The 12,097-nt window shown below is 41.9% G+C and overlaps 4 protein-coding genes across 5 annotated transcripts in view; 3 read left to right on the top strand and 1 right to left on the bottom strand.

Moving 5' to 3' along the window:
- LOC309714058 (uncharacterized protein) overlaps positions 1 to 6,688 on the top strand; it is a 93,862-nt gene extending 87,174 nt beyond the window's left edge. The window contains exon 4 of the mRNA XM_082546142.1: positions 5,720 to 6,688. Coding sequence (XP_082402268.1) covers positions 5,720 to 6,412 — 693 coding nt within the window. The 3' untranslated portion in view covers positions 6,413 to 6,688. The remainder of the gene's footprint in view (positions 1 to 5,719) is intronic.
- LOC309714057 (uncharacterized protein) overlaps positions 1 to 12,097 on the top strand; it is a 256,151-nt gene that overhangs the window by 50,749 nt on the left and 193,305 nt on the right. The window lies entirely within an intron of this gene.
- Positions 1 to 12,097, bottom strand: part of LOC309714070 (uncharacterized protein) — a 277,839-nt gene that overhangs the window by 188,709 nt on the left and 77,033 nt on the right. The window lies entirely within an intron of this gene.
- The window catches only part of LOC309714067 (uncharacterized protein), a 45,053-nt gene that overhangs the window by 17,605 nt on the left and 15,351 nt on the right, over positions 1 to 12,097 (top strand). For both annotated transcript variants that reach the window (XM_082546185.1, XM_082546184.1), the window contains exon 3: positions 11,032 to 12,097. This exon is cut by the window's right edge. The gene's annotated coding sequence lies outside the window, so the exon portion shown is untranslated. The remainder of the gene's footprint in view (positions 1 to 11,031) is intronic.

Raw genomic sequence — 12,097 nt, 5'->3', positions numbered from 1 at the left:
ATATTTCTGATAAGTACTCTTTATAATACTAGAATAGGAAGGATGGTGCAGGTTTAAGTTTATTAGATTGATGTGTGTTGCTGAACTATAAAATATTTGAATAGAATAGAATTAAACTTTATTGTCATTGCACATGTCACAGGTACAGGGCAACGAAATGCAGTTTGCTTCCATCCAGAAGTGCTTTAGCCATGATATAGATATATTAGCAATAATATAGATATGTAAGTATATTACAGAAATGGGTCTATTATGGTATGTTATAATGTACACGGTATGAAGTATGTTATGAATATGCTATAACTATAAGTATGTACAGGCTGTAGTGAGTACAAGCTATGAACAGGATATAAATAGGAAAAACTATACAGAAATATGAGATGTACAGCTATACAGAAATGGGAAATATGCAAGTTATAAACAGTTGTTGAATTAAAAATTATCGTATTTTACAGAATGATTATTTATACAGTGGTGCAGTTAAGATAAGTGAGATATGTGGATAATTTCTACAGAGGCTGTATAAAGTGCAAGTGGTTGTGAGTGGTGGTTCAGTCAATGTTATTATTGTGTGTTTGAGGGTACAGTTGTCCATTGTGTGTGTGTGTAGGTGGTTGTGGGTGTGTGTATGTTCAGTCCGTGAGTTTAACGTGGGTCAGATGTCAGGAGGCAGAGTTCAGGAGTCTGACAGCTGTGGGGAAGAAGCTGTTCCGGTTCCTGGTGGTCTTAGTCCGGAGGCTCCTGTAGCGCCTCCCAGAGGGCAGGAGGGTGAAGAGTCAATGTGATGGGTGACTGGGGTCTTTGATGATTTTCCCAGCCCTTTTCAGACACCGCTTCCTGTAGATGTCTTTTATGGCAGGAAGTGGTGCTCCGGCGATGCGCTGGGCAGTTTTCACAACTCTCTGCAACGCCTTCCGGTCCGAGGCAGAGCAGTTCCCGTACCAGACTGTTATACAGTTGGTCAGGATGCTCTCGATGGTGCAGCGATAGAAGTTCACCAGGATGTCTGAGGACAGGTGGTTCTTCCTTGGAGTCCTCAAGAAGAAGAGGTGCTGGTGAGCCTTCTTGACCAGCTTGGAGCAGTTGGTCGTCCAGATGAGATCCTCGGAGATGTGGACTCCCAGGAACTTGAAGCTGCTCACACGCTCCACAGCCGTCCCATTAATGTAGATGGGTGGATGTGGGTCAGCATTGCTCCTGTAGTCCACGATGAGCTCCTTGGTCTTCTCGGTGTTAAGCAGCAGGTTGTTTGTGTCGCACCACTCAGCCAGACCATCCACCTCCTCCCTGTAGGCGGCCTCATCGTTGTCACTGATGAGGCCAATCACCGTGGTGTCATCTGCAAACTTAATGATGGCGTTAGAACCATCGGCAGGTCTGCAGTCGTGGGTGAAGAGGGAGTAGAGGAAAGGGCTCATTTGGTATAACGGAATAGCTTTAGTGTCTTGTTTTTAAAACTTGAGTATGAACTTATACCAGTGGTTCTTAACCTTGTTGGAGGTACCGAACCCCACCAGTTTCATATGCGCATTCACCGAACCCCTCTTTAGTGAAAAAAATTTTTTTTTTTTCAAATTCAAGACATAGATATGTTTTTTTACTGGTGCACAAAATGAGCCGTACATGAACATCACCTTGTTCAAAGAACAAAACCAACACAATGCATGAACTTACAACAAATTACATACCTGCAAATCAGTGTGACTTCTGCTGTTGCCTTTGAGAGACCAGTTCAGATATGCGTGGCTTCACCTTGGCAAGTGCCAGTCTCATGTCATTTTCACAGAAAAGTCTGTTCCTTTTCTTCGTTTTTATGTCCAGCATCGTCGAAAAGGATTGCTTGCAAAGATATGTTGTAACAAATGGTATAAAAAAATCCACGGCTTTCTTAGCAATAACTGGATACTCGTCCATTTGTCGACACCAAAACGTTGAGAGTGTTGTTGTTCTGAAGAGTTGCTGTTGAACCTGGCTCTGCTGAATTTCAATGAATTCGTCAAGGTATTCATCATTGACATCTGCTGTCTCAACAGCAAACGTGAACGGCTGTCTCACCCATGCTGGATATGACTCTCTTGTAGGGAAATATCTGTCGAGAGACTTTGCAAGCTCATCTAAGTGCGTTGCAATTGTTTGCTTCAGTTCCGTGGATACAGAAACATCTCCGATTCCAGACACATCTTCGACCTTACTTACACAGTTGTCCAGAAGGGGGAAGTTTGCAAAGTTGTTGTTCTCTGTTCGTCGTTTCCATAACGTTAGCTTTTTTTGAAAAGCCTTCAGGTGTTCTTCCGCTTCTATGATATTGACTCCACCACCCTGCATCTGCTGATTGAGATGATTGAGAGCTGCGAATATATCAGCCATGTACGCTAAAATGAGAATGAACTCAGGATTTTTGAAGCAATCTGCATGACAGTGTTGGTGCTCTTGCAAAAACAGGGCTAATTCCACACGCATGGCAAAAACACGATTCAGCACCTGTCCCCGGGATAACCACCGAACATTAGAATGGTACAGAAGTACCTCGAATTCAGAGCCCATTTCTTTACACAGCTCACTGAAGATGTGGTGCCTCAGAGCACTATTTCGCACATAGTTCACACATTCCACCACTGTTTTTAATACTTCTGCCATTTTTGGAGGCAAGGTTTTTGTTGCCAATGCATGCCTGTGCAAAATACAATGAGTCACAATGATGTGTGGTGCATCGGCTTTTACTAGCGCACCAAAACCAGAGTTTCTTCCCAGCATGACGGGAGCTCCGTCTGTACAAACTGCAGAAACCATGTCCCATGAAAGATTGTTGTCTCCGAAGAAGTCATCCACAAGCTTCTTCACATCGGCTGCCTTAGTTGTTGTTGTAAGAGGCTTACAAAATAAAAAATCTTCTTTTATCATGTCATCTTTCACATGGCGCACAAAAACAGTAAGCTGGCTTAGATTAGCAACGTCTGTGCTCTCATCGAGCTGAAGGCTTAATTTTGCCGGGCTTGAAATCAGATCGGCGACTACTTGAGCCAAGATGTCTTTACTCATGTCTTCTATTCTGTCGCTGACGGTGTCATTTGAAAGAGGAATTTGTGATAATTTACCTTCGGCCGCTGTTCCGAGTATCAGATTTGCCATCTGGTTTCACGAGTGTTTCACCAATGGTGTGTGGCTTGCCCTGCTTTGCGATCAGGTAAGCAACTTCGTACGATGCTGTGAGGATCGGTTTGTTAACGGGTACAAATCCAAGAGCAGGCAGAGTGGGCCTTTCATCGAATCTGGCTCTCTTCACCTTGAATTCAGCAAGTGTTGTGTTCTTGTATTCCCCGTCTCCATGCAGCTTCAAGAAGTGTTCCTTTAGTTTTGCCGGTGCGAGACTAGAGTTGCTCAACTTGGCGTTGCAAATCATGCAGATAGGACGCTCACTCCCATCACGTTCCGTGATACATGTAAATCCATATTGTACATATTCGTCCAACCACTTTCTTTTTTTGCCCGACATAGTTAGTATGGATTAAAATGTTAAAAAAAAAATCACGCGAAGTACTACCACGACATTCACATGTTGACTACTGCGCGCGCTACATTCCCCGCACCCCTGATTGGCCAAGCAGTGTAGCATGATCGTCTGCAGCCAGTGATGGCCAGAAGGGGGCGTGTCATCACAAATTTACACGATAATTCGGGCGTGGCTGGACCTCTGCGACCTCCGCAGTGGAGGCTCTGCCGAACCCCTGAGACCGACTCACCAAACCCCTAGGGTTCGATCGAACCCAGGTTAAGAACCACTGACTTATACAAAATGCAGCAAGATATTTATTTAAAAAACTGTTTTATTGATTACAAAAAACGCTATCGGATTCGTATCGGCAGATATCCATATGATATCGGTATTGGACATTAAAAAGTGGCATCGTGCCATCTCTAATACGAATATCGATAAAATGCATTATCAGCTTTCTTGGCTTCCTGTACAGGCTAAAATATTCTATGGCTTACTTGTAGTTATAAAGAACGCAATTCTGTTAAACACGCCACATTTATTTTTGCTCAGCTGCAGTATCCAGATGAAATACATAATGATATTATACGATTTTCAACAAACTGCAATTTAGTAAATCCTCGAGTTAAAAGTAACTTTTTGTAAAACTGTTATATTTAGAGCAACTTTCAGGTGGAATAAATTGCCTTATAAAATTAGAGAATTAGCAACTATTCAAAACTTCAATGAACATTTAAAAGCCGATTTACAGAACTTTTAGTTGTTGTAAATATTGTAAGAGATTATTTGTTTTTGAAATTTCTGTAATGTGCCTCAGTGTTATTGATAATATTATTATTATTATTATTATTATTGATTGCTTATATTTTAATTGTGAAACCTCACTGTGGATGTAAGAGCCAAATTATGTGGATATCTTGATTCCACTTTATTGTATAATATTTTATGTGATTGTATTTGATGGAAGACGAGCAACATCTGTTGTGGAAGCTAATGGGGTTCTTTTTGAATAAACAAACATAGGATTTATTATCACTGAATAATTGTGTGTGTGTGTGTGTGTGTGTGTACAATCAGGAGGGATGGGCTTGATTTTAGTGTTTAAACAATCATGAATTATTTTTAACAGCAGGTTGGATGTAATGTGTTAGAACTACCAGCAGGTGGGGATAAGAGACCTTTAAGGTGTTTGGTGCCACACTCCACCTTCAGGTTTAAAACTAGTGTTAATGGAGGGAGTTTGAAGGTTGAGTTTGTTCCACGACTGCATTTCACTCACTGCCTCTGTTTGTATCTCTGTCACTGCAGGACCAACATGGAGCCAGAAGTCAGCGCTCTCAGGAGGCCGACAAACCTCACAGAAGAAAGAGAGAGAAAAAACACACCTGTGACGAGTGTGGGATGGAGTTTATTTCCAAGTGTCATCTAAAACAGCATCAGGTCATCCACACTGGAGAGAGACCGTTCAGCTGTGACTTGTGTGGAAAGTCTTTTTCCAGGAAGCGTTCCCTAAAAAGACACCAACTCATCCACAGTGGAGTTAAAGCGTACAGCTGTGATCAGTGTGGCAGAGCTTTTAATCGCAGTAGCAACTTACAGAGTCATCTAGTTACCCACTCTGGAATTAAGGCATACAGCTGTGACATCTGTGGAAAAACTTTCAGCCAGAGAGGGCACCGAAATATACACCTACGCATTCACACCAGACATGATGTGTACTGCTGTGAACAGTGTGGCAAAGAGTTTATAACAGACACACAGTTAAAACAACACATGTTTAGCCACACTGAGCAGAGACCTTATAAATGTGACTTGTGTGAGAAGACTTTTAAAGCTCCACATTACCTGAGAAAACACCAACAGATCCACACCAGAAAGAGACTCTACAAGTGCAGTTACTGTGAGGTATGTATTTATATTGTTATCTTGTCATTTTAGCCTGACTGTTTGGAACATCTCTGCTCATTAAACTGTGTTAGCATGTTAGCAATTCTACTGCATGGAAAAGCAGCTCTGAGTGATTATTCAGATTTTCATGTCAGTTATGATTTTAGTATTACTGTAGTATTATGGTGGTAGTATTGTAGTTATTGCAGCCCAGTAAACTGTGTTAACTGAAACAGTCAAATGTAATTGGACGTCTGCAGAGATGCTCTTTATTTCAGGCGACGTTCAGGATAAAAATGTTGAAGGACTGACTTACACTGTCTTTGTGTCTGTGTTTAGAAGCAGAGCGACACAGATGGATCCAGTTCTCAACCCTGTCATCACTGTGGTGGTGGGAAAGACTTTCGTTGTGACCTCTGTGGAAAAACTTTCAGTCACCAACACACCCTTAAAACACATCAACGTAGACACACTGGAGACAAACTGAAATACTGCAAAGAATGTGGGAGAAGCTTCCCCACATCAACTGAGTTAAAACAACATGAACTGATTCACAGTGGGGTTAAAAAGCACCTCTGTGATCAGTGTGGGTCATCCTTCACCACTGCAAGTAAGCTTAAAACACACAAACGAGTCCACACAGGAGAGAAACCACACAAGTGCAGACACTGTGACAAAAGCTTCTCAGATTCATGTAGTCGTAACAAGCATGAACGTACACACATGGAAGGAAACTACAGCTGTGACCAGTGTGACAAGAGCTTCAGGAATCTCAGTTCATACTCCGAACACAAACGATCCCACGTTACTAATAAACTGTTTCACTGTTACCAATGTGCCCAAACATTCACCTCATTGTCTGCTCTGTGCAAACATCAGCGTGATCACTCAGGGCTGAAATCACTCCCATCACTGGATCACAGTGAATCTGAAGAGACAGAAAGATCCTCTGGTTTCAGTGTCAGACTCAAAAAGCTTGAGATCAGGCTCCACAGAGTTCACATAGAATCATTTAAACTTGTGTTGAACTGAACTGGTTGCTGGGCTGAACTTCTACATAATACAGATTTACATGGGATCTTATTTTCTGTCATTTTACTGAGTCAGTTTTGTCCTTTTTTCTCTGTCCTGCTTTTGCTCGTCTGTAAATAATTGAAACTCAGTCAAATAGTTCATTGTTCTCCAGCAAAACGTTTTGGAAACTCATGTTTAACCTTTAAAACTCTGACATGTTTTAGCACACAAGGCTTCATCGGGGAGTTCACTCATGATTGGACCATGAGAATAAAGGTTTTTAGTTCTTTCAAAGAGAGTCTTGGAGGTGTTTGATGTTTCTGTTTTTTCTGAAACCACCTGAAAGAAAAACCATTTTTCTTGCTTTATGTAGTGTGGAAGTTTTTAATGTTTCTTCATCTGTGATGTTCTTGAATGTGTTGACATGAAGATGGTACAAATAAACTGTCCTTTTAGTTTTAGCTCCTAATTTATTCATTATTTATGGCTGTAGCACAGCAGCAGTTTCTTGATTAACACATGGAGGGCTCGGGATCTGATGGTAAATAATGTTTTGTGTCCTTGTACACATCATACAGCTCAGCTGTTCCACAGATGTCAGGTTTACACAGTGGGATGGTTTGTAAGAACGCAGCTCTCCTGTGGATAAATCCTTACTCTTAGCCTCAGGACCTCACACAGTCCCAGCAGGTTCGGTCAGAAGATTTATCCCTTTTTCATTTCTATATGATTCTTCTTGCTTCTAAACAAAGATGATTATGATGATGAGTCATTTATGAAAAAAGAAGCAAAAAACAATATTGTTTTATGAGGATTTTTATGGCAGATTTTGTGCATCAACATTTTTGTAAATGAAAATGTTGAAAAGATGCAAAGGAGGAGGAGGGCACAAGAACTCAGCACGTGATACTGACTGGAAGCAACACAGCTGCTGTTGACAAAGCAGCAGAGTCAGATATGAATGTGTATTGAATTCATCGTGTAAATATACCAGATTTATCCACATTCGTCAGTTTTCACCCTTTTTTTTTACTTTCAGTAAGTTTACTTTTAGTTTATTTTTACTTTCTGAAGACGCAGGAGAATCTGTTTCATCATGATTGAGCATTTCATTAATGTTACACCCCAATGTTTTCATTTGAACCCCAAGTGTCATTGTCTTTGAAAAAGCACAGAGTATAATGCATCTATTTTGCAAAAATAAATAATTACATAAGTGTTTCAACACTTTCAAAGAGGTACCCTGTTTTTCCTTCGTCGTATCGTACAAATAGAGATAATATAATTATCTGAGGGACAATTGTCAATAAGCAGAGAAGTTATTAAAATATTAATGCAAGACATGGAAGCAGGTGGTGTTGTTCCTAAATTAGGAACAATATTTTAAAATTACTTCACAATTCTTCTTGCACTTCAGATTGTTACAAACTATCAGAATGTAAAGAAAGTCAGAAAATGGACAACCTCAGCTTATAAAACTGCTATTTCTTACGGAGCCCCGCAGGGGACATGGGAGAAAAAAAAATTAGGGAGGAAAAAAAAAAAATTAGGGAGAAAAAAATAAAAATTAAGACGGACTTTTGCGAGCTCTCGCAAAAGTATTGCGAGAGCTCGCAAAAGTTTTAGCCGCATTCTTCGGAGGCCGCCAGCTCGAAGCTGACCGGGAGGTCGAGGCACGATTTGCCGGGAAAGCGGTGTTCCTCCCGGCTGTAGTAGGTCTCGACCTCCCGTTAGCTTCGAGCTATTGGGTGTCAGATCTCCAAAAACGTCGGAGCACTTTTGCAAATATGTGATGTCTTGTAAACCGAGCAGGTATCTGACGTTTACACAACTACATTCACGCCTCAAAATATCTTAAAAGTGTATTTTGTGACCCAGAAAGAGCATTATTACAACTAAGTAGCTGCCGCCATTGTTGGAATTCAACTTTCGCGAGAAAGTTTTGCGAGAGCTCGCAATACTTTTGCGAGCTCTCGCGAGATCTCGCAAAAGTCCGTCTTAATTTTTTTTTTTTCTCCCTAATTTTTTTTCTTCTCCCATGTCCCCTGGGGGGCTCCGTAATTTTTTAACCACAAACCACTGGATCAATTTCAAGGGTTTTGCACTTGATTTTTATTTTATCATAAAACACTGCAGAGATGCAAAGAAATAATCATTATAACAGTGTGCAACTGCTCCACATTATACTGTGTCCAAGCTTCAGACGTCTCTGAAGCGACACTTTAAGAAACTCCTGCATAACTTCGGGGTGCACAGTCCACATTGCACAGTGACAGCACAAAGACCCACACAGCTGGATTTGGATATTTAACATTCTTTCAGTAAAAATTAAATCCTGCATGAGTTCATGAATATCTGGCATTAATCAGATGAAAGCCTCTGCTGTAGCACCCTGTCATCCATTCATCCAAGAGATGTAACCAAGATACTGCCTCTATTAGATAATTATTAGATAATCATTTTTGAAAAATAATCTTTAACATCAGATTAATTTCAGATTTTTAATGTCAGATTTTACACGGTCAGGTATAGCAGAGTTTAACTCGGAAACTTAAACTTGAACTCAAAACGTATTTTAAATAAATTTCAAACGAGCCATCATGATAAAGGGAATGTGTGCAGTTTTGGTGCTCCGTAAGTTCTGTGCTGAACAGCATGGCTGACTCTTCGTATCTACTATTGCCTCCACAGTCTGAGTCCACACAGGTAATGAGCCATTATGACCAATTATGGAGTCCCCTGCCAGCTCACGCTTTTTTTGAGATTATGTCAAAAGGTTTCTTTTGCCCTTTTGCAAAGTGGGTAGTGGGTTTTTCCCATTCTATGCAAGGCCACCCCTGGCAGGGCGAAGGACACTGTCTCAGCTGAAGTCTGGACATACACACACACACACACACACACAGACATATACACACATGCAGATGTACACTCATCCCCCCTCCCCCTCCAAACGCCTTCAACACTTATTCCCTTCCGATGCTGACGGTGAATCAAGGAGACCAGCGCATAGGCTGCAGGCCCGGATGTACTGTCTACACTGACTGTCTCTCACCCTTTACCCACTCCTGTTGCTTGTCACGTGTTTCTTTGGTGTATTAAGAGTTTTTTCATGTGCAGAGGTGTTTTTTTTTCTGTTCTTAAACTGATCTCCCTGTTCAAGCTCAGTCTGGGGGGAGTTATTTTTTTCTCCTTATCCTTCCTCGTGTGGTGCATCTTCCATTGTTATACCTCTCTGACCTGTCTTCACCATGTGATGTTTTTGTGTAATGTATGTATGGTTGGAGGGTAAGATGGCGACGCCCTTGCAGGTCGGCAGCCATAACATGAAATTTCCCCTTGTGGGACTAATAAAGGTATATCAATCAATCAGTCAATCAATCAATCAACTAGGGAAGCAGATGCCATTTCGGTTGCCAAAGCAATATGTAAGAATATCATCCCAGAACACGGGATTCCGGAGACTATTTATAGTGATGATGGTCCACACTTTGTAAATGAAGTGATTGGATTAATGGCACAGCATCTAGGGATAACACTAAAACATCATTGTTCATATCAGCCACAGTGCAGGGTTGGTAGAGAGAACTAACGGCACAGTAAAGCTGTGAGCTTTGAGATTATATATGGTAGAGCATTTAGAGTTTTAGTCTTCTGTAGTGATGACAGAAACACAGAAGAGAGAGCACATTAGCAGATTGGATGCTCAAAATGTTTAAAAGTAAAGAAGTCATGAGAACAAATGATCTGCCAGATGATTCTGTTTCTCCTCAGGAGCAGAGTCTGAAGTCTGGAGATTGGATGTTGATAAGGCCATGGAGAGGAAGTGCTCCGTTCTTACTGCAGGTTTTCATAGAAAGTATAGAAAGTATCTTTGGGGACATCTCAGGCCCTCCAAGGTTTGGAGGCCTATCTCCACCCACCATTACGTCCCCTGCCGGTGGCGGACTCCCTCAGGTATCGGTGCGTTGGTGGTTCTTTGTGTCTGGGGATGGGCGTCCAGGTACACACCGGCTCACTCCTTGGTGGCCGCTTATCGAAACCTGGAGCCTGGGGCTCGCACGGGCCACTTCGGAGGTGGGGTGCCCCCGGCCTCTCGGCCTGGGGCTCGGTCACTCAGGCACAGCTGGCTGCCGGCGGAGCTCACGGGCGCGTCACTGCAACTCCCCCTGGCTTCTGCTCCGCGGCTGCTGAGTGAGCCCTCATCTGGGACTCTCCTCAGCTCTTACTGGGACAGTGGCGCGGCTGCCCCTCTGTGGGTCTTCCTTGGTCTCTTGTGTTCTGGGGGCCTCTGGATGTCTGGAGTTTTGATCTCCTCCATACCTGCTTCATACCATAGAGGACAGGGCTGTGGCTCCCCACACTCCCTAGCAGATCGTTACATGGAGAAACCTTTGGAATACAAGCATGCTGATCCACACAGGTGTACACATGGGTATTCACAGACGCGGACTACAGCTTTCTTGGCTGCTGCCTCAAAGCACACTGTGCGCTGTCTATCTTGCGTGCTGCACAATATCGTTTATTATTTAGTAACTATTGATATCTACTGCTAGCTAGTTTATTGTGATGGTGCTGTTTTTTTTTATTATGTTGCTCTTTGCTGTTTGCTTTCTCTTCTGTTTTTTTTGTCCATACAGGTGACCCAGGAGTTTTGTTTGTTTTTTGTTTTTTGTTTTGTTTTTTTTGTTTTTTTTCTCTCTTCCCCCCCTTCTCACCCTCTCTTCTCCCCTTTGGTTTTCTTTCTCTCCCTCTCTTTCTTTCATTCTTTCCCCCTGTCCTATCCCACAGTCATGTCTGTCTCGTTTGTAGCAACCGAAAATAAAATAAATTCATAATTATAATAAAGGTCAATCAAATGGACCAATATGGCAAGGCCATGATGATCCACTTGGTAAAATAAATCCGCTTGGCATCTTTCTTGGCCTCAAGACAACAATTCTGATGGCTATAGATCCAAACGGGACACAAAAAAAAGAAAAAAAAAGTATAGAGAATAACAACCTCCCTCCTACTCTTACTCAGGGTCTCATAACACTTTTTCCAAAGCCAAACAAAGACTTACTTCTTATTGATAATTGGAGACCCATCTGTCTGCTCAATAATGACTATGAGATTATGGCTTTAGTACTTGATAACAGAATTAAAGAGTTCTTGGACACAATTATCGATGAGACACAATCAGGCTTAATGAGAAATAGACACATTTCTAATAACATTAGACTGGTTTTGGATCTACTTGATTACTCTGATTTGGTATCTGACAATAGCTTCATTCTCTTCCTGGAGTTTTAAAAGGCCTTTGCAAGGGTGTAGATTTGGTTGTGGCATTGGTGGGGACGGATGATTCGACCATCGACCCCTGCCCCGTTTCTTATTTTTTCCTTTTTGTTTTTGCTTCTTGATAAAAAAAAAGGAGAAATATACTTGCCTGCATATGCTATTCTACATGCTTTTAAACTGTTTAAAATTACAGCTGTAAAAACTTGATTTTACAGTGTTTATTTATCGGATAAAATAACTTAAATGTCACCGTTATTATTGTCCGGCCGGAAACAGGCCGGGGGTGTCCAAATTCAGAGGCTGCGTCCACCTGAGAACCCGGCCTTTGTGGTCTAAGTGGGCCGGGTCCTCTGAAAGCCGGCTAGACCGGAAATGAGCGACTGTGAAATTGGACGGTCTAGCCTTCAGAATTACGTCACCTGC

The sequence above is a fragment of the Aulonocara stuartgranti genome (genome assembly GCF_965226115.1).
Source record: "Aulonocara stuartgranti genome assembly, chromosome: 9".
Taxonomy (NCBI): domain Eukaryota; kingdom Metazoa; phylum Chordata; class Actinopteri; order Cichliformes; family Cichlidae; genus Aulonocara; species Aulonocara stuartgranti.
Note: the sequence above shows the minus strand (reverse complement) of the source record. Positions and strands in the feature narration are given on the sequence as shown.